Here is a 23067-nt window from a genome sequence, read left to right as displayed (position 1 = left end):
TAAGCACTTCCGGATAGCACGTGGCCACAGGCCCTGCCGCTCCTCGGCTGTGATAGTGTGTGGGGGGGCTCAGCTGGAATAGGGGTAGTGGTGTGCGATGGCGTCTCGGTATGACCGGGCGATCACTGTCTTCTCCCCGGATGGACACCTATTTCAAGTGGAATATGCCCAGGAAGCAGTAAAGAAAGGCTCCACCGCGGTGAGAGAGCAACTTTTCTTAGCCATCGGCCCCTGCCTTGTGTCAGGCCTTGATTACTCCACCGTCCCAGCCCATCGCTGGATATGGGGGGACCGGAAAAGAGTCCCCTACGTGTGAAAATTGCCTCCTTTCTGTATCAAGGGAGGTGTTTCTGAAACTAGGGTTGGAAACAGCGGAGTTAAAAGTTGGTAGATTTCTTAGGTTTCCGTTGTTGCAACTGCCATTAACAGTCGCCATAGACATGTACCTGGGGCGAAGCGGGTCTGGGGTGGGGGTGGGGGGGAGTGTTTTGTAGCCTTGACTGTAGAAGAGACTTTTTTCCCCCCCAAACTTCAAGCTTTTTATTTTGTATTGAGGTATAGGGGATTAACAATGTTGTGGTATCTTCAGGTGGACAGCAGAGGGACTCAGTCATGCGTATACATGCATCGGTTCTCACCTAAACCGCCCCCGCCCCCACCATCCATGGAGGCTGGCACATAACATTGAGTTCCATGTGGTGTATAACAGGTCCTTGTTGGTTATCCGTTTTGCAAATAGCAGTGTGTACAGTGACCTTCCCAAACTCCCTAACTATCCTTTCCTTTCCCCGCCAAACATTAATTCGTTCTCTAAGTCTGTATCTTTCTGTTCTGTAAGTTCATTTGTATCATTTCTTTTTAGATTCCACATATAAGGGATGTCATACCATATTTCTCCTTCGGTGCCTGTCTGTCTTGTGGAAGAGAGATTAATGCTGTGTCTGACAGTTAGGAAAGAAAAGACTTCTTTCAGCCTGTAGCATCCTACCTGAATGCACACTACTCACTTCCTCAGGATTTGGCAGACACGTGGAAAAGTAACAATTACAGTAAAAATCAAAAATTGAATATGTCTGTCAATGAAATGTGGCCTAAATCGATGTGAAATTAAATCTTGTGGAGAAAAACTGTTGAAATGGCTAACCTACTCAAACATTTTCACCTGTTAAAAATGTTTGTTCAAAAATTTACTCCTGAGTATTTAGCGGCCATCTAGAGATTTTTAAGCCCCCAAGAATCTCCACTCTTTGGCCATTTCCCACTTTTGGTTTGGTTGTTACAAAGGAGAGTATCAGATCAGATCAGATCAGTTGCTCAGTCATGTCCGACTCTTTGCGACCCCATGAATCGCAGCACACCAGGCCTCCCTGTCCATCACCAACTCCCGGAGTTCACTCAGACTCATGTCGGTCGAGTCAGTGATGCCATCCAGCCATCTCATCCTCTGGCGTCCCCTTCTCCTCCTGCCCCCAATCCCTCCCAGCATCAGAGTCTTTTCCAATGAGTCAACTCTTCGCATGAGGTGGCCAAAGTACTAGAGTTTCAGCTTTAGCATCATTCCTTCCAAAGAAATCCCAGGGCTGATCTCCTTCAGAATGGACTGGTTGAATCTCCCTGCAGTTCAAGGGACTCTCAAAAGTCTTCTCCAACACCACAGTTCAAAAGCATCAATTCTTCGGCGCTCAGCCTTCTTCACAGTCCAACTCTCACATCCATACATAATCACAGGAAAAACCATAGCCTTGACTAGACGGACCTTTGTTGGCAAAGTAATGTCTCTGCTTTTGAATATGCTATCTAGGTTGGTCATAACTTTCCTTCCAAGGAGTAAGTGTCTTTTAATTTCATGGCTGCAGTCACCATCTGCAGTGATTTTGGAGTATACCCTCCTTTAAATTGATATATCCACATTTCTGAAAAACTTTCAAATACTCAGGGTAGCAGTAGTACTCCTGCCAAGGTTTAATTACGTTTAATAATCTTAGTGATTTATAAAAACTAAAAAGGACAAAAATGGCCTGGTGACCAAAAATCTGTTACCCCAAATCTTCCAAATCCTAGCCATTGGGTTCAGGAGGATTTGATGTTTTAAAATCTTTCGAATTTCATGAGCATGTTTGTTGTGTATCTTGGAAAAGGAGACACCAGCTATGAGAATACACAGTGCATTTCTAAGTCTAGCAATGTCTATATTTTCTCTCGCTTTCCATACCAACCTAGTTATGGAAGGAAATAATTCACTTTTATTATAAATCTATCAAATGTGAAGTGGTAAAAAAAATAACACTAGAAGGAATCTTATCATCATTTTAAAAGTATTTTTCTATTTAATTGGGCCCTCTAGTTTTACTTCTGTTTTGTAAGTAATTCTTTTAGAATTGTAAATTTAAGAAAAGTCTGATGTAGCTTAAACCAAAGGGGTACCATTTTGATAAAAACAAGAAGTTATATAATCCCCAGCATGGCGTGAAGCATATGGTTAGAAAATAATGCCCCAGTTTTAGAGCCTAAAATAAAGGGAGTAATGGGAGAAGACTGAGGTGTAATAAGAAACCGCATTGGCTATTTAAAATGTTTTAAGAATGCTATAGAACTGATTGATAGTTCCTTTGTAATGAGCTGTAAAAGGGTAAGGATATAAAAATACCTATAGTGGGCATTTTTAAAGATACATTGCGAGGAGGAGACAGTTTTGTCTCAGGATTCTGGATTATAATTTGCATCTTTGTATGGAGTTATTCGTTGTGTTTCCTTTAGGGTGCTATGACCTGTCACGTGGGGGTAAAGTTTATAATGGCACTTTTTATTAAGATATGTCACAGAAGATTCTGTCTGTAAATGACAGTTGATATGATGAGTTTTAAATAAGCCAGGGTTGGCCAGTTTTGACCAATATGAAGATGTGATATTATTTAGTAATACAAAAGTTATATGGGCTGCAACTAGAGACCCTGGGTTCTGCTTTCTTCTTGATGATTATCTTACAGAATGAAGTGAGGCAAGAGGCCTGTTTTCTTTTTCCTTAGTTCCCTTTTTATATAAATGAAAAATATGTTTGAATAACATTTTAGAGAGGTAATACCTTTCTTTTTAGGAAAGGAAAAAAATGAACCCCTCACAGTATTCCCATGGAAATGATAGGATTTATTATCGTTCTTCATTCTGTCCTTTCTCTGACCCCAAACTGTTATTGGCTCCATATTTCCTACTTTATCAAACCCCAGATCCACAGTCTGGCCATCAAAGTCTTCCATGATCCACTTTAATTAAGGGTGCAGCTTTGTGGTTTTACCAATATATGCTTCTGCCCTTGTAGGTGGGGAGAGCAGAAAACACCTCTGTCACTCTCCATCTTATTCTCTAAGAATCTCTGCATATTTCTCTCCTTTGTGGAGCCATCTCTGATCCACTCCAGTCATCATGGATCTCTTGGTTCTCTGAATTTATCATCTGTACTACAGAACAGTGTATAGTATTTATTATTTGGCCTCATGGGCTTCCCTGGTGGCTCAGTTGGTGAAGAATTTTCCTGCAGTGTGGGAGACCTGGTTTCAACCCCTGGGATGGGAAGATTCCCTGGAGGAGGGCATGGCAACCCACTCCAGTTTTCTTGCCTGGAGAATCCCCATGAACAGATGAACCTAGTGGGCTATAGTCCATGGGGTCGTAAAGAGTCAGACACAACTGAGCGCCTAAGCACAGAACATTTGGCCTCATACTCTCTTTAATGTCAGATATTCTTAATAGTCTTCTCACTTCAACTGGATAGTAAGACCTTGGTAAAGAATCCACCTGCAATGCAGGAGACTCTGGTTTGATTCCTGGGTTGGGAAGATCTGCTGGAGAAAAGATAGACTACCCACTCCAGTATGCTTGGGCTTCCCTTGTGGCTCAGCTGGTAAAGAATCCGCCTGCAATGTGGGAGACCTGGATTCGATCCCTGGGTTGGGAAGACCCCCTGGAGAAAGAAAAGGCTACCCACAACAGTATTCTGGCCTGGAGAATTCCATGGATTGTGTAGTCCGTGGAGTCACAAAGAGTCGGACACAACTGAGCAACTTTCACTTTCGAGAATTTAAATGGTGTAATGCCTTTTGTGTTTCTACTGCAGGATATACAGTGGAGGAGCTGAGAAAGAAGTAAACTACCATTTTAAGTAATACTCATTTTCCCCCACATATGTCGTGTACATTGTCTTATACCGTATGCTCAATTGATCAGTCACGTCCAACTCTTTGCTACCCCATGGACTGTAACCCGCCAGCCTCCTCTCTCCATGGAATTTTTCAAGCAAGAATACTGGAATGGGTTGCCATTTCCTACTCTAGGGGGTCTTCCCAACCCAGGGATGGAACCTGCATCTCCTGCATCTTCTGTGTTGGCAGGTGGATTCTTTACCACTGAGCCACCATTAAGAACAGTGTTTAATCCCCTTTTTAATGTCTGTGGGAGCTGTGATTCAGAAGCTTCCATAACTTGGTAAGGGTACCCAGCCAGAAAGTCAGAGTCCATACCCTCACTTTAGTTTCTCTGCTTCCACAGCCTTTGCGCTTTGTGTTGCACCATGTGATTTATTCCATAAATGTTGGTATATTAATTATGTCAACATCTTAAATGTGGAAGCTAGATATGTATCATATAAGGCAATTAACTTCTCTAAGCTTCAGTTTTTTAAATAGTAAAATAGGCATCAAAATAGTGCCTGCTTCATAGAGTTGATTTGAGAATTGAATTGAGGCAATAATATGTGTTCACCATCTTGCAGTGTCTGGTTCACAGCAAGTACTTAGTAAATGGTAGTTATTCTTCTTTACTATCCCTTTGTTTTCTCTTTATCCTTCAATTTTGTCTGTAGTTCTTCCAGCACTTCCATTTACTATTTAAAGACATTTTTGTTTAACACTTACACCTGCCAGATGTGGTGCGAGGGCCACTGGTTTCACAGTGGACAAAAGAGACTCAGTCTTTGGCCTCAGAGAGCTTGCTGTCTAGCAGGGATGTTGGATAACGGTGAGTCTATAGTCCTAACAAGGCCTGTCTAAGTATTATAATGGGAGATTATGAGGCATTGTGGGAACTCTAGGTATTAGGTCCTAGGTCCATGGTCCCTATGAGGAAGTATGTAATATTTATGTAGACACCTGAAAGATGAAGTTAGCCAGATGAAAAAGTGGAAGGGGAAAGAGAGTATTATAGACAAAAAGAACTAACGTGACAAGACCAAGTAGGAAAATACAACTGTGGTTCACAAACTGAAAGACATTCAGGATTGCTGAAGCAATGGAAAAATGGGAAGAGGTGAAGCCAGAAACAGGAGCCAGACTGTGGAATGCTTTTAAGGGAATAAGAAGGCTTGAAGGGTTTTGATGTGGCTATTATTGTTCTGCCTTTCTAATAACAGACTCCATTTGTCTCACCAAAGAGGTACTCACATGACCCAAGAAATGTCATTCGTAGTTTCTGTCCTCCTGCAATAAGCAAGGGACAGAAATCTAGCCAGTATAAGTCCATAGAGCAGGACTTTTCTAGCTAGAGATACTGGTAGCTTTTTTCCTCTGGGAGAACTATTGGGATATGAGTCCAGGGTTCCCATTTTTTTTTTCCTGAACAGATAAAGCATGTCTGCATTAAGAGAGCAGAAAGCTGATAATACAGAAGTAAATATTACAGTCCCTAGATCCTTTTGTCCCAAGTTTACTTCTGTGTTATCTTGGTTTGCCTAGTGAGAAATGTTCCCTACTAATACAAGTTTTAAGTGGGGGAGTGCAACATTCCGATTTTCTTTTCTTTTTTTCTTCATATTTTTATTTTTCAAAGATTTCTCAGACTGCATCATGGTCAGTGGATTAGATGAAATCAAGGAAGTGGGGAAACCTCATAGGAGTCGATGGGAGTAGCCCAGATGAAAGACGATAGGAGGTGTTACTAGGGTTGGGGCAAAAAGGGACACACGGCAGATTCTGGAGAAAATTCCATGGTATTGTTGATACGTTGGATGATTATTTGGATGGTTTTGGGGGTTGAGGAAGGAGAAAAGGTATTGAAGAGGGAGGAGTCAGAGAAGGTGCCTCTGTTTCTGGATTTAGTCTCTTGGTATATGGCACTGCTTTTTTTTTTTTTTAAGGCAATCTGAAGCAGTAATTGACATGCTTGTAGGATCTGTAGTAAGCAGCCTCCAAAATGGCCTTTAATGATCCCCAGCTTCTGGTGTTCATTCCTTCAAGTAACCTTCTCCCTGTATGTGAGCTAAACCTAGTGGGTGGCTTCTAAGGAATGGGATGGGAAAGGTGATGGAACGTCACTTCACATGTTGGGTTTCAGATGGTGACTTACTTCAGCCTCTTGCTTGCTTACCCTGGTGAAGCCCAGTTGGCATGTTGTGATTTGTCGTATGGAGGGTTCTGTATAGCAAGGAACTGAGGGAAACGTTTTTGTTAAAAACCCAGTATGGAGCAAAACCCAGTGTGGAACTGAGGTCCTTAGTCCAGCAATCCACAAGGAACTGAATCTTGTTAACAACCTTGTGAGTAAGCTTGTAAAGATTCTCCCCCATGAGCCAGGAGATGAGTGCAGCCTTGGGTGACAGCTTGGTTGCAGCCTTGTGAGAGACTGAACTTAGCTAAATTGTCCAGATTTCTGACCTACAGCTGAATATACATGTTTGGAAATCAAGAGACTGATCTAGGCTCGGAAATACTAATTTTAAAGTGTATCCTTTCTCTCCTCAGCTTAAAACCTATGTTGAAGGTCAAGCAAATGAGTTTTCTTAAGTACCCTTCTTCACTCAAGAAAACAAAATATAGACTACAGACTGTGTAGAGGATAGACTAAAGCCATAAGGGACCTTAATGACCTATGAGTAGTCCACCTTGGCTAAACACTGGGAGGAGTGGGGTGGAAAGCAGGTTGCTGTACAAACTAAGAGTTGATGACAGTATTTAGCCTTGAAAGGGTTAAGAGAGAGAGGCAGAATTGAAATAAAGTGGTCTTTAATATTTTGTTTAAAATAAGAGAGATTTAGCCATGTGTTCAAATGTTGGTGAAAGTTGCTCAGTTTTGTCTGACTTTGCAATCCCATGAACTATACAATCCATGGAATTCTCCAGGCCAGAATACTGGAGTGGGTAGCCTTTTCCTTCTCCAGGGGATCTTCCCAAACCAGGGGTCAAACCCAGGTCTCCCTCATTGCAGGCGGATTCTTTACCAGCTAAGCCACTAGGGAAGCCCATAAGGGAAGCCACAACGGACTTCCCTGGTGGCTGAGACAGTAAAGTGTCTGCCTACAACGCAGGAGACCTGGGTTCGATCCCTGGGTTGGAAAGATCTCCTGGAGAAGGAAATGGCAACCCACTCCAGTATTCTTGCCTGAAAATCCCATGGATGGAGGAGCCTGGTAGGCCCTAGTCCATGGAATTGCAAAGAGTCGGACACAACTGAGCGACTTCACTCACTTCAGATGTTGGTGAGAAAAACCCTGGAGAGAAAGCTGAAGTTTATTTGTTTTTGGCTTTATTTGATTTATTTTAAACTTTTTATTATGGAATATTTTACATTTACAAAGACATAGAGGGAACAGTATAATTAACTTCTGTATACCCATTACGCAGCACCAGTAATTATCAACATTTTTCCAGTCTGTTTAATCTTTCCTGACTTTTTCCTGTCTCCAGTGGAGTAATTTTAAATGTAATTTCTACTGAGATCATTGTAGATTCACATGCAGTTGGAAGAAATAAAACATAGGGGTTCCTAGTATACTTTCTGCATTTTCTGCCAATACTAACATTTTGTAAACTGGTACAGTGTCACAACCAGGATATCGATGTTGATGTTTTATTCCAAATTCTCCAATTTGCCTTGGACTCATTTGCCTGTGTACATTCCTGTCTGTATCCACAGTCAAGATACTAACCATTTCCAGCTCCACAATTCCATATGTTGCTCTTACTTAACCATACCCAACTCTTTATTTACCTTCCCTGCCAAACTGACCTATCGATGGCCCTAATCCCTGGCAGCATTCATCTGTCCTTCATGTGTAAAATTTTGTAACTTCAAAACGTTATTGAAATGACATCATACAGTATGAAACTTTGGGGATTTGCTTTCTTCCCTTGAGTTTCATCCAAGTTGTTGCATGTATCTGTTTTATTGCAAGTAGTGTTCCATGGTATGCATGTACCATAGTGTTTAATTAACTCTTCATGTATTGGAGAACATTTGTTTCCAGTTTGGAGTTTTTATGAATAAAGGTACATTCATAGCAGGCTTTTGTGTCAACATGCTTTTATTTCTCTGATAAAATCTCCCAGGTGTACAATTACTAGATTGTATGTTAATTGCCTGTTTTATAAAAAGCTGCCAAACTGTCTGCTCTGGGCCCTAATCCTTATCCCTCCTGTGAGATGTTTGAAAGGGCTTTCAGGATTTTATCTACTTGACCTTCTAGACTGCTTCTACTACCACCAGTACTGGTACTGCCCATTTTACAAGAAATGGTCATGTGTTCCCAGCATCTTCTTTCATTTGGGTGAACATTGTCCTGTTTTTAGATAGTACTCCCTTAGGTGTCTGAGATTAGGACAGTCATGTAGTTTCAGCACTGGTGGTGTGTTCTTCTAGTTTATACCTATTTGCTTTGAGTTTAGGAAATAGACTTTCTGTAAGCCTATACTTGTGTGTTTTATTTTTCTTAGATGTCTGTTTTTCTCTTTTATACTGAAGGTTTAAAGAAAAGCCTTTTCCTGTAAGTCATTTGTTAGAATAATTTGATTATAGGCGTTAAAATGGCCAGCTCATTCTTTTTTATAATGACTCAACAGGTTGGAATTCGAGGTACCAATATAGTTGTGCTCGGGGTCGAAAAAAAATCCGTTGCCAAGCTTCAAGATGAAAGAACTGTGAGGAAGATTTGTGCCCTTGATGACCATGTCTGCATGGCTTTTGCAGGTACTTGTGGGCCTACAGTAATGATGCAGAGTATGTTGATGTAACACAGCTGGCCCCACGGTAGCTGTTACATAATATACATACTTCATAAATATACTTCATAAATATACATTTCTCATTAAACATAAATAGTATGTCTTATATTTTTTGGGAAAGTCACAACTCTATAAACCAAGATTTCTGACAATGAGTTTTCTACATATGATACTTTTATTTTTCTATAGTTTTGGATCATATCAATATTTACAATGTAAAGAAATACTGTACTTCAACATCTCCTATCATATTTTTAAATGGAGTGAAGCTTTTAGCCTATAGGGTAAGCTAAGTCAATGTATCACCATTTCTTTCTCTCAGATAACCTTTGCAAAGAGAAAAGAATCAATTTTTCTCTTTAACTGAGTGTCTGATTATAATTCATACCCTACTCCTGAGTGTTAGAGTGGTTCTCAACAGTGGCATGTTCTGACAGCTGCTGCTTTGTTGGTTACTGTTAACTATCTTCAGGAACTAACCATTCTTCCAGGTTTATAGAAACACATTTTGAAATGGTGTGGAAGGGAAACAAGAGTTTGTGACTGCCGAAGACTGATTGGTTATGTGAGAAACGGCTGTTTCAGAGATTTTGTGAATGAGTTTTTTGAGCAATATGATATTAAGAGAGTGGAGAAAGAAAGTAAATGGTGATGAAAAGGTCAAATGCCATAAAGTCTTCAATAGAAATGTTTGTAATCATTTGAATCCATTTAAGTTTTTGGTCATTTTGATAGAAACATCTTCTATCTCCTCCTAGAAGTGTTAAGAATTCATCACATGATGTTTTGATGCGATAAAAGCAAGATGAAGTTTTTTCTTTCCTTCTTTCTTGGTTTTTGGCTCTAACCTTGTGGTATCCTAGTTCCTGACCAGGAGTCGAACCCAGGCCCTCAGCAATGGACATGCCAGAGTCCTCGCCATTCGACTGCCAGCAAATGCCCTTCTTTTTCTGTTTTAATGTTCTTCATTTTCAAACCCCTAATCTTAGACAAAAAGCTGACAAGCGGCATGTCACGGTCATGTTGAAAGCAGATTGAGTTCGTGTTTGATAATGAAGTTTCGTTGTTTTCATAAGAAGAAATCCAACTTAGTTTATGTTTAGGTAATAAGTAGCTTGGTTCTGGAATCAGGATAGATGGTCAGCTTTTGAACAAATCTGCCACTGATACTGTCTCAAAAAAGCTTTTAAAATTTGACTACAGAGTTTTTTTTTTTAATTTAATAAAACCTAATAATCAAACCAGCTACTGTAAATTAAACCATCCTGATCTTTGGGAAATAGGTTACTTAACCTTCCTGTTTAAATATTATTTAAAACAATTTTCTTTAAAAAGTAAATAACAATGGATCAAATGAAGGAAACAAAGCAACTTAGGATGAGTGATACTCTACTTCATAAATTCTTTATTATGGACATATATTGGAAAAAACAAAGAATGTTACAGGAAAAATAGCATGGTGGCCAAAACACTTTTAATGAGGAAGACTTCATTATTCTTTGACTGTTTTTATAGGCCTGACTGCTGATGCAAGAGTAGTAATAAACAAAGCTCGTGTGGAATGTCAGAGTCATAAGCTTACAGTTGAGGACCCAGTCACTGTAGAATATATAACTCGCTTCATAGCAACCTTAAAGCAGGTAAGCCAGTATTCCAACAGATTTCAAGTGTTCTTTTTTCCACCATGATGGGTCCTATCATGGGAATACTAGTCACTCCAACCATTCAGTCTGTTAAAATGTACTAAATTCCTTATTATTTCTCATTTCATATTCAGATTCTTATTCCAGTGGAGTGGATTGATTTGATCACTAGAAATCTCAATCAGTATCAATTCTGAGAATTAAATATTAAAAAAAAAAAAGAGTGACCTTTTAAGGAGATTTCTGTAGTTCAGAGATGTAGCAGTAAGACACCATTTTTAAAGTTTTCCACAGAAATACCTGATTCTTTCATCTACAAAGCTAAACACAACTGATCAGGTTTAGAAATTATGTCTTCTGAATCCATGTGTAGATACATGATTTGATCTTTAGTATAATCATGATGCATATAAATATTGCTTCATTTATTATCATTTTCTTTGCTATTTATCCACAGCAGCATAGTTCTTACACTCACCATCCTAACTATATAGTACTGTTTCTAATTGCCGTCTCCTGATGATTTAGGTTGCTCCAGGTTCTTCTTTCCTTTTCTCCTTCCCTCCCTCACTCCCTCTTTCTGCCTTTCTCTTTCAATCTGCTACTTTAATAACATTATTCTATCTTGGTCACAGTTTTTTCTTTTTTGAGTTATATTGTTAAATTAATTTTCAGTCTGGGATTCCTAGATTAAAGGTTGTAATTAGTTTTAAGACTCTTGTTATATGTAGCTAAATTGCTTTCTAAAAAGATTGAACAAATTTTTATCGTACAACTAGCAGTACCTAAATATTTCCCTAAAGAATCATCAGCATTGGGTTTTTCATTTTTCTTTTATTTTGCAAATAAGTATAGCATAGCATTGTAACAGTTGTTTTAATTTGTATTTTATAATTAGTAGTGAGGTCAATTTTTTCCCCACATGTTTGTTTGCTATTTTCATTTCTCCTAGTGTAAACTGTCTTTTCTTTTGACAGGCACTCTGGCAGTTAAGAATTTGCTCCCAGGAGCGAGAAATGTGGGGTTTAAGTCCTGGCTTTGCTACTTCCTAGTTAATGCCCTGGGCAAATCATTTAGCCTGTTTTGCCTCAATTTCCTTATTTATAAAATTAACATTACAATGTTTGTTGAGTTGCAATATATATAGTACACTTAAAGAATTTAGAATATTTCCTGGGATGAATTTTACTATTTGTTTTTACATAGAGATTTTTTTTATAGGTTCTATATATTCTAGATACTACATTTTTAAATTTCATACTTACAAGAAATGGCCCTATTTTTTTTTTTTTAGAATTTAATTCGTTTCAACAAAGTTTAACATTTTTATATTGTTCTGTTTTTCTTTCTTCATTGCTTTGATTTTCCCAAGTTAAAAGGTACTCACCAAAAGCCAAGGTAGAGAAGATTGTGTACACAAGGTTCCCAGTTAAGGTTTTTAGGTTTTCTTTTGGAAATATAAAAACTATTATGCATGGAACATTTATAGAGACACGCATTGTGAATCTGTAACAGTGGCGTTGCTACCGAGAAGCCTGAGGCTCTGGAACAGAAGTTATCCTCATGTACAACTTTTGTTCTTTTAAATGATTTTACCCTTGTGCACGTGTTTCTTTTTCACACTGGGGATGCAGCTTCGATCCCTGGTGGGGGAACTAAGATCTCACATGCCTCTCGGCATGGCCAAAACAAAACAAAGTGGTTGCTTAAGCAAACAAAGTAAAAGTTTCTTTCCTTTAAGGTATGTTTACAAAACATCTACTTCATACCTACGTGTGAACTAGGAACTTTAGGGAATAACAGAGAAAAAAGACAAACCCTATTCTTTCAGAGTTTATGTTGCAACTAAATCTAAAGTGGCTTTGGAAATTCCCTGGCAATCCAGTGATTACAACTCAGGCTTCCACTGCTTGGGGGTGCAGGTATTTTGAGCTAAGATCCCACAAGTTGTATGGCATGGCTGAAGAAAAATCAAACAAAAAAACGCCAAATTTAAAGTGGCTTGTAAATATATATATATAATAACATTAAAATTTTTTTAAAAATTATGTAGACAAGTCCAAGAAGAAAGCTAGTCTAAATACAGGCCAGACTTCATACAGTTGCCTACAAATGTGGTCCTGAGTTTTCTACCATGGCTGCCTCTCTGCACAACTTCTGTGGATGCCAGTCTCAGAATCACTCCCTAGGACACAAATTTAGAAAGTTCCTAGCACCAAAGTAAAAAGATAAAACTGGTTTCCAGTGCCCCATTGTCAGGAAAAAACATGCTTTTTCTTCAACAGAAGTTTCTTGTTTTGAGACTGAAAGAAATGTCTTAGTTGGATTTTTATGTAGAGATAAGAGCATACTGAACAGAATATACTTGATAATAATAGTATCAAGTAAGAATACTTGATAATAACAACAGTGTCCCTCACAATGAAACCAAGGCCGTGCTTCGCACAGCTCACTGAAATCAACTTTGTTGAGAACCGAAATGACCTGACAAGCACAGTTCTCTGCAATAGGAAAATGGTTACAGTCTAGTTATGCTACCAAACTTACATAAGGCAACAGGAAAACAAATTTGAGACCATACATAAGAAACTTATGATTTCATTTTACAAGACTGTCAGTATTTACTTTTTAAAATTTTCATCATGGATTGAGGTTACTACAGAAAAGTTCAGCAAGAGGATCTTGAAGTTATACAAAATAGAAATTAATAAAAGATAATTTTATCAGGAATACTTTATATTAGAAATTGTTATGTGTTAAGTAATAGTGTTGTCCTTTCTTTGGCCTCATACAGAGAGTAGTCAAGAAAACATTTTATTTTTCAGAAATATACTCAGAGCAATGGACGAAGGCCTTTTGGTATATCTGCCTTGATTGTAGGTTTTGATGATGATGGTATCCCAAGATTATACCAGACTGATCCCTCTGGTACTTATCATGCTTGGAAGGTGAGTCAGGAATTTGTTCATGTCTTTTAGAATTTGAGGGTTATACTTGTTGGATAGCATCACCGGCTCAGTGGACATGAGTTTGAGCAAACTCTGGGAGATAGTGAAGAACAGGGAGGCCTGGCATGCTGCAGTCCAGGTCGCAGAGTTGGACACAACTTAGCGACTAAACAACAACTGCTGAGAAGCATTTTTATTTCAAAGTCAGTTAGGAAAATAATGGAGATTGCTTAATTGTTGGCAAGTTTATTTATCATCTGGGTCTGAAACTGCTTTGCTGTGGTGTTGTAAGGCCAGGTGGTGGAGGTGGGAGGGTGTAAATAGTGCGAGCATGCGCGCACACATGTACACCGTGTCATCCTCATTTCACTGATTCTATGTATTGCACTTTCTTATAAGATTTTGGTTGAAGGAAGCATTATGCAACTTAAAAAAATCATCTATAACAAAAAATCTTGGAAACTTTTTTATTCTATACGTTTGAAGTAATACTCAGGAGTTAAGTGACTTTTTAAGTTTTCACCACTAGTTAATAGCAAGACTGGAATTAGAACTCAGGGTCTCCTGCTTCTTAGTGCAGGGTTCTGTCCTCTACTTCATGCTACTTCCCTCAAGCCAGATGATTCTCTCTATAGTATATACATTCTGATATCCAGCCTTTCAATGTGGAGTAAATTCTTGTGGTTTTATTTTTATTTAGGGGTGTGCCCTCTGGCACTTTGTTAAACATAAGGTCAAGTTTCTCTGTTTTCTTTTTTGTTTGTTTCTGTGTTTTGTTGTTTCTTACTCTGACCTAGTACACCACACATCCTGGTAAGATGGTACTGTGGACTGCTGAGAACGGCTGTGTCATCACTGTGTAATGACAACACTTTGCAGTGCTAGGTTGTAGTCTTACAAGGTATGGTTAGAGGACATGTGAAATAGATAGTAGAGATTTTTGCACATTAGAGTAACATGATCTGATTTATATTTCAAAAGTATCTCTCATTGAGAATAGATTGTAGGGCGGAAGCAGGCAAGCAAGTTGTATGCATGCTCAGTCACTTCAGTCCTGTCCAGCTCTGTGCGACCCCATGGACTGTAGCCCACCAGGCTCCTCTGTCCATGGGATTCTCCAGGCAAGAATACTGGAGTGGGTTGTTGCCATGCCCTCCTCCAGGGAAATCTTTCCTACCCAGGGATCAAACTTGCGTCTACCTGCGTCTCCTACATTGCAGGTGGATTCTTTACCTACTGAGCCATGATTTAGGGGACTCTTAATAATAAGTGAAATCAGATTTAGATCAGGGGTGTCGGCCAGTGAAAGGTAGGGATAGATCCAGCCTACTCTGTAAAGGAGGAGAACCCAGAGAGTAATATCCTGGATCCCGAGTGAAAACAGGATTCCAAGAAGAGTTGATCAGCCAAGTCAGCACCACTGATAAATCAAATAAGAAAACCGCTGTGCTATGATTGAATTTGGCAACATGCAGGTCATTGGTGACCTTGGCAAGAACAGCCTGGATAGAGTGATGGTGATAAGCTTATAAGGCCAAGTTTTTTGCTGTGTTGGTAATACTTTAAACAGGAACAAAGTTAGTATGTTGTATACTTCAGAACAGTGTTTCTCAAAGTGTATTTCTTTGGATGTTAATATATGTAAGTTAAGCTGTTTAAGGCTAATTAATGTGGGGAGATGTTTTTCTAAAGAAATTTAATAAATTTTCTTAAGTTCTGCATGTTCTAAAAGGCATTGTAAATATTCTAGAAACAGTTTAAGTAGTCCCCAAGATTACTTTAATTTGGAACCCTTTTATCATAGATCCTCTCTCCACACTGGTATTCTTTGGAAAATACCATTTAACCATCATTAAAGGCCATTTAACCATCATTTTTAGTAAGTGCTTTGGGGACTAGCATTTGTTGAAGGGAACAGATGAGGCTGAGGGAAAAGTGGGGCTGCAGTGGAATCTCCGTAAAGGCCTCATCATCCTGTGGGAAGCCCTGGGGCAGGGATAGCTCTTCAGAGTTGTTTCAAGTTGGGATGGGGGATCTGGGCATTAATAGCTCTTCATCAGTCAGTCGTTGGATTTGTCCACCTCTGGACAGTACAAGACCTTAAGCGAGATAGCTCTTGCTAACAAAGGCACCTCTCAAAGAAAGTTAAGAGGTGAAGGCCATGTGCCGTTAGCACTGCCAGCAGCTGGAGGAATAAGGCTTTCATTTCTGAGGGGGAGTAGGGCAGCACATCCCAGGATCCACTCAGAGGTCTATTTGTGAATTACTGTTCTCAGCTCCTAACCACAGGGACGTGATGATCCTTAACACGTAAGGATTTATCTTTCCTGCATAATGAGAAGGTTGAAGTAGGCAGTTACTGGTGTTTGTCTCTTTTATTATCTTAGTCTTTTCTCATGCTCCCGAGGTAGTTACTAGACCTCCAGCCAACATGTCTGCATTATAGGCAGCAGAGATTTCTAGAAGGTTCATCCAGTTACTTCCACTTGTATATTCCTTTTGGTAACAGAGGGTAGGACATGACATTTTTCAGCAGGCACATTGCCTGGAGTTCTGTCACAGAGGAAGAATGAATACTGGGGTTGGCAGCTAATATTCTTTGCCACAGAAAATCATCATTAATCTGGACAGGCAGGCAGGAAAAACATTGCAAAACCATCAAGAGTCTGTTGAAATGAGCTCAAGTGGGTAATGGGGTTGGAGGGAGGGTGGAGTTATAAGTGTGGTAAGAAGCAGCTAGATTTTAGGAAACCAGTCAAATAGGTTAGAGGGTAAAGAATTTTGACATCAGCTATTGGAAGCAGTGGACAGGAAAGTCACCAGGCATTTACAAGGTGACTTTTAAAGGCTCAGTGAGATTTCTGGATAAACCACTACTTTATGTACTTCCTCTCCAGGAGGCAGCCAGTTAGCTGACCAAAGCAAACTTCAAGCTAATAAACTCCGAAGTCACACCAGGCCGAAGGGTTTCTCTTTGATCTTAATGAAATTTCAAGGCCACAAACTCCGATTTAAAATTTCATAGCTATTTATTTTAATCTTCTGAAATATAAAGGTATGGTAAAAGTTCTGCGAAGTTCAGTTCAGTTGCTCAGTCGTGTCCGACTCTTTGTGACCGCATGGACTGCTGCACACCAGGCCTCCCTGTCCATCACCAACTCCCAGAGTTTAATCAAACTCATGTCCATTGGGTCGGTGATGCCATCCAACCGTCTCATCCTCTTTTGTCCCCTACTCCTCCCGCTTTCAATCTTTCCCAGCATCAGAGTCAGTTCTTCGCATTTTGTGGCCAAAGTATTAGAGTTTCAGCTTTAGCATCAGTCTTTTGAATGAATATTCAGGACTGATTTCCTGCAGAACTATATGTTCATGTAGTACAAAAGGTATGTTTTCATACTCACTTCCTAAAAATCTCCTTTGCAATCTCTTTTCAGTAACCATAGTACATACCAGTTAGAACTGGGACATTCCCTATTTGCAGCCAGAACCCTTCAGTGAAAGGATGGGCCTTTCTGCTGGTTCTTTTCACTCTCTGGAGCCATCACAGCAGAAGGGCATGTGGCAGCACAGTTGTATAGAGCTCAAAGCTCAGATTGATGATTTGGTCTACTTGGTTTCAAAGCTCATATCTTCTGCTTACCCACTATATGATCTTGGGCAAGATTACCTAAGCCAGCGGTTCACAAATAGGGGTGATTCTGTCCCAGCATAGGGACATATGACAATATCTCAAGGCACATTTGGTTGTCATCACTGAGGTAGGGGATACAACTGGCATCTAGTGAATAGAAAGCTGAGCGCCGAAGAAATGATTCTTCTGAACTGTGGTGTTGAAGACTCTGGAGAGTCCCTTGGACTGCAAGGAGATCAAACCAGTCAATCCTCAAGGAAATCAGTCCTGAATATTCATTGGAAGGACTGACGCTGGAGCTGAAGCTCTAATACTTGCGCCACCTGATGCTAAGAACTGACTCACTGGAAAAGACCCTGATGCTGGGAAAGACTGAAGGAAGGAGAAGAAGGGGACAACAGAGGATGAGATGGTTGGATAGCATCACCAACTCAACGGACATGAGTTTGAGCAAGCTCCGGGTGTTGGTGATGGACAGGGAAGCCCAGTGTGCTGCAGTCCATGGGGTTGCAAAGAGTTGGACATGACTGAGCGACTGAACTGAACTAGTGGATAGAGACTGTGAAACATCCTGCAATGCACAGAATAGCGCCCCCACCACAGCAAAGTCATCCAGTCCAAATTGTCGGCTCTTTTAACCTTTTCAACCCTTCATTTCTTCCTTCATGAATTAAAGTTAGTAATAGTATCTTTTTAATTGTTTTTGTGATGGTTAAGATGAGATAATCTGTTTAAAATGCTTAACATAGTGCCTGGCACATTAAGTGTTCTGTTAATAAAAATTACTGTTGTTATCATTATCATCACTAGTACTCATCTGGATAGTTACACTGAATGGAAAGAACAGGCTATATATTACCTGTAGTCATGCAGCCAGGGAGATGCTTTTGCCACTTCCTTTCATCTGCTGAAAATTTCTGAAGAACAAAGAAAAATGGGGAATGGAACAGAAGCAGCCCTTCTTGCTTACAGTCAGAGGAGATAAAATGATGCACAGTCCTGTTCAAAGAAACACTTTTCTTCTTCACACTGATGCCCTTTTATTTTTCTTTTTGCATCATATTGCAGTTGTATATCCTTTCCTCTTTACATCTTTTCGAGTTTCAACTCTTTCAATATTTTTTGACTACTAAGGACTTGGGAACCGTTAACGGAATAGAAAGCACTGGCCAGGACAAGGCATTGGTGTATCTGAAAATAAGTCATGCCATTATCTCAGATTATTCATGTAGTAAATCAAATGAGCTGTTGAAATGTTCCCTAAATCTTCAAACTACAATTTTCACTTAGTAATTATGCTAAGTAATAGTGGAATAAACTCTAAACCCCTAAACTTTACTTAGTAACCATAAATTCATTCATATTGCAGTGGTATTAATAATTATCTTCTATCTTTCAAGGCAAATGCAATAGGTCGAAGTGCCAAAACTGTCCGAGAATTTCTGGAAAAGAATTACACAGAAGATGCCATAGCAAATGACAATGAAGCTATCAAATTAGCAATAAGAGCTTTGCTGGAAGTAAGTGATCTAATAAAGCATATACAGAAAATCATGGGATTCCCCCCCTCCCCCCATTCAGTTGCTTATTAAAACACAGACTTTCCTGGAGTAATTCTAAACTTGCACTTGTTTTACATTAGGTTGTCCAGTCTGGTGGAAAAAACATTGAACTTGCTATAATAAGAAGAAACCAACCTTTGAAGGTAAGTCATTAACCAAAGAGGAAAAAGACCTATAGTATAAGGCCTTTTGACAAAAAAATTTAGTATGTTGCTGACACCTGTGAATCTATTACAAGCCTGAAACCTCCCTTAGCATCCATTGACACTATGATGAATTCTGTTTTGTTTCTGTGGGCTGTCACTAATCTGTACATGCTTACTACACAAGCAGTTATCTCTGCCTAGCCCTCTGTGAAGTCCTAGGGGTGCTGAGATCTATGTATAGGCTACCCTACTCTTGAGAGTCCCTTGGACTGCAAGGAGATCCAACCAGTCCATTCTGAAGGAGATCAGCCCTGGGATTTCTTTGGAAGGAATGATGCTAAAGCTGAAACTCCAATACTTTGGCCACCTCATGTGAAGAGTTGACTCATTGGAAAAGACTCTGATGCTGGGAGGGATTGGGGGCAGGAGGAGAAGGGGACGACAGAGGATGAGATGGCTGGATGGCATCACCGATCTGATGGATGTGAGTCTGAGTGAACTCCGGGAGTTGGTGATGGACAGGGAGGCCTGGCGTGCTGCGATTCATGGGGTCGCAAAGAGTCAGACACGACTGAGCGACTGAACTGAACTGAACTGAACCGAACCGCAGTCAGTACATGTTCTTATAATTAGGAATCCCTACTGAGTCCGTCCCATATAGGGTCAGCGTACCGTATTCCCTGTGGAGATTCATTCCTGGCACCATATAGCCACAGTCCCTCTTGCTGTCTTTGTAGATCTGAAATCAAGATTAGCTTCCAGTGTCATTCAGCTGCCATTTATATAATTGTTGGCCCTCTAGGCTTCTAACATAATGTTATCCTTCATTATGTTAAAAAACCACCTTTTTTTGATTGCCTACTGGTTTTTATCTGTTTTCTCTACTTTTCACTTCTGAGTGCCTTAAGCTTCTGTAAGACTTGCATTTTAATATCCAATTGTGGTCATCTTTCCATATTTCTTTATATCAAGTCTAGCATTATTAGTTGTACACCTTTAGTCAGCCATTGTGTGTTAAAACTGCTGGACCACAAAGTAAATTGTCCAGAGCACTGCAATAAATTGTTCCAAACATTGTGATAGAGAACTCATTGGTAAAGAGCATTTGAAATGTGACTGACTGTTCATTAGGTAGAGCTTCACACTGTGTGCCAGCTAGGTCTTTAGCTGAGAGTGTACAAAAGCACTTGCATGGGAAACTATATGAAAAATGTGCCCTACAGCAGTATTTTACGTATACCCTTTCTTTTGTGTTAAGGAAACTATTTCAAGGGGAAATAGTGTTAAAATCAGTGCTGTGTGGAGCAGGGGTTTTGGTTTTTGGAGTTTTGTTGTTGTTTTGACACCAGTGGGTAGGGATGCAAGGACAAGGCAGGAGCAAGTTTCAGTGAATAAGAGAAGTGGGGACACGAGGACTGGGGCTGCCTCTGTGGGGCTCCCTCTGTGGGGCTCCACATAAACAACCAGGGTGCCGAGCAGAGTATGGAGATGGTATGGGGCAGATTGTCACCTCTGCTTCCAGGACTCAGGGACAGCTGTGCCAAAACCACAGGGACACAGAACCACTGACTCCAGAGTCAGCTCTCCAGCCCCACGACATACATATGTATGTACGTTGTTATGTTCTCTACTTAGTTTGGGAGTTATAAACAAAGCACCATGAAAATCATCATTTTCCTACCTCTTTGGCTAGTCCAGGAGCTGATAAAATAAACAAACCCTCATGAGAATCACATTGGGATGGGGGTGGGAATTCAGTAATCAGTTATTTTTTCATGAATAGAATAAGCTTTGCATTCAAATGTGTTCAGAATTATATCCATATATAAGATATGGAACCCAATATGTATTTCCTGGCTTTTTATTTTAGCACAATGATAGTGGAAATGTTGTAGAGTTCTGATTTTGTCCATAATTGTTATAATTAAGCTAATTCTGAAATATTTCATCATGTACTTGAAGTTATAAGATATAAAGCTATAAAAAATAAAATTATAAAATATAATTGGATTCATCGGCATTATAGTTAAGAAATTGTTGCTATAATTGAAATTTGCTTTTTAAAATTTTTTCTTTTCAGATGTTTAGTGCCAAAGAAATTGAATTACAAGTAAATGAAATAGAAAAGGAAAAAGAAGAAGCAGAGAAGAAAAAATCAAAGAAGACCACCTAATTCTTAGGAGAAACACTGGGATATTTTAATATGTCCTTGTACTCAGAATTGCTTAGTGAAATTTTAAAGGAAATAAGTTAATATGCAACATTACATTTAGTAGTTACATGTGTTGAGAATGTCATACTTGTGGCATTCATCTATGACAAACAAACATGATTATGAAGATTTTTTTAAAAAGAGTTCAGTAATTGTTGAAAGCAGTCATGACTTTACATAAGCCTGAGACTATATTTTATAACTTTCTCAGTATGTTACTTTTTTCATATATGCAAATTCAATTAAAAATGTTTTAATTAAAAAATAATTTGGTGCTATTCCAGCATTGACTGTCAGGTAGAGATAACTATTCCAAAATAAACTGAATATAATATTGAGTTGCATTTCTAGGTAAAAACATCCTTGTGTTGGTGAAGTGCCAAAATTTTGTCAATGCCTTATTTTTAAGTGAGCTTCCCAGGCAGTGGTAAAGAACATGCCTGTGAATTCAGGAGATGAAAGAGACCTGGGTTCAGTCCCTGGGTTGGGAAGATCCCCTGGAGGAGGGCACGGCAACCCACTCCAGTATTCTTGCCTGGAGAATCCCATGGACAGAGGAGCCTGGTGGACCACAGTCCATGGGGTTGCAAAGCTGGACGGAACTGTAGCAAACTGCACGTGTTGTCATATTGATCTTACACGTTGCAGTACAGTCATCCGTTGGTGCCGGCCCCTTGTGAACACCGAAACCTGCCAGTGCTCAAGACCCTTGCACAACAAAATGGTGGAGCATCTGCGTGAGCCTACACATCCTCCAGTATACTTTATTATTTCTTCCAATTTTATTGAGATATAATTGATAAGGGCTTCCTGCGTGGCTCTGCTGGTAAAGAATCCACCTGCAATGTGGGAGACCTGGGTTTGATCCTTGGGCTGGGAAGATCCCCTGGAGAAGAGAACGGCAACCCACTCTAGTATTTTGGCCTGGAGAATTCCATGGACTGTTATAGTCCACGGGGTCGCAAAGAGTCGGACACGACTGAGCAACTTTCATGTAAAAACAGAGATTCTGATTATGTATTATGGGCTTCCCAGGTGGTGCTAGTGGTAAACAACCCGCTTCCCAATTCAGGAGACGGAAGAGACGTGGGTTCAATCTCTGGGTCAGGAAGATGCCCTGGAGAAGGAAATGGCAACCCCCTCCAGTATTCTTGCCTAGAGAATCCCATGGACAGAGGAGCCTGGTGGGCTACAGTCCATGGAGTCACAAAGAGTCGGCCACGAATGAAGCATGCAGGTAGTTGATATGCAACATGGTATGTTTTAAGGCATACAGCATAATGATTTGATTTATATACATTAAGAAGTGATTGTCACATTAAGTTTTAGTGGACTTCCAAGTTTTGTGAACATCTCACATAGATAAAAAATGAAAGAAGCACAAAAATACCTTTGTCTTGTAGAGAACTCATGATTTACTCTTCAGAACTTTCATAAATAACAGCAGTATGAATTATATATTTATCACATTGTACATTATAGACATAGTATTTATGTATCTTATAACTGGAAGTTTGTGCCTTTTTGACTGCCTTGATCCAGTTGCCCCTTCCTCCAATTCCTGCTTCCAATAAACACAAATCTGATCTCTTCTTATGAGTGAGTGAAGTCAGTTTGTTTTAGAAGTATAATTGAACTACAATAGTACGTTAGTTCTTGCTACACAATATTGATTTGATACTTCTACCATTTCAAACTGATCACCCTAAGTCTGCTTACAATATGCCACCACACAGATATTACATGGTTGTTGATTATATTCTCCACACTGTATGTTTCATAACGACTCATTTACTTTGCAATTGGAAGTTTGTACTTCTTAATCTCCTTCCTCTATTTCTTTCCTCCCTTTACCTCCCTCCTCTCTGACAACCCACCTGTTTATTCTATCTATAACTCTGTTTCTCTTTCCTTGTTTTTTTTTTCATTTGTTTTGTAGAT

At 39.6% G+C, this 23067-nt stretch overlaps 1 protein-coding gene across 1 annotated transcript; it reads left to right on the top strand.

Annotated features, from left to right (window-relative positions):
• Positions 1–22718, top strand: PSMA8 (proteasome 20S subunit alpha 8). The gene is made up of 7 exons (XM_002697717.6): positions 1–199; positions 8823–8949; positions 10500–10624; positions 13453–13575; positions 18607–18726; positions 18849–18911; positions 20995–22718. Exons 1-7 carry the CDS (start codon positions 98–100, stop codon positions 21085–21087), a joined length of 753 nt encoding a protein of 250 aa, XP_002697763.1. The 5' UTR covers positions 1–97; the 3' UTR covers positions 21088–22718.
• The last annotated feature ends 349 nt before the right edge of the window (positions 22719–23067 follow it).

The sequence above is a fragment of the Bos taurus genome, chromosome 24 (assembly GCF_002263795.3).
Source record: "Bos taurus isolate L1 Dominette 01449 registration number 42190680 breed Hereford chromosome 24, ARS-UCD2.0, whole genome shotgun sequence".
NCBI lineage: Eukaryota > Metazoa > Chordata > Mammalia > Artiodactyla > Bovidae > Bos > Bos taurus.
Note: the sequence above shows the minus strand (reverse complement) of the source record. Positions and strands in the feature narration are given on the sequence as shown.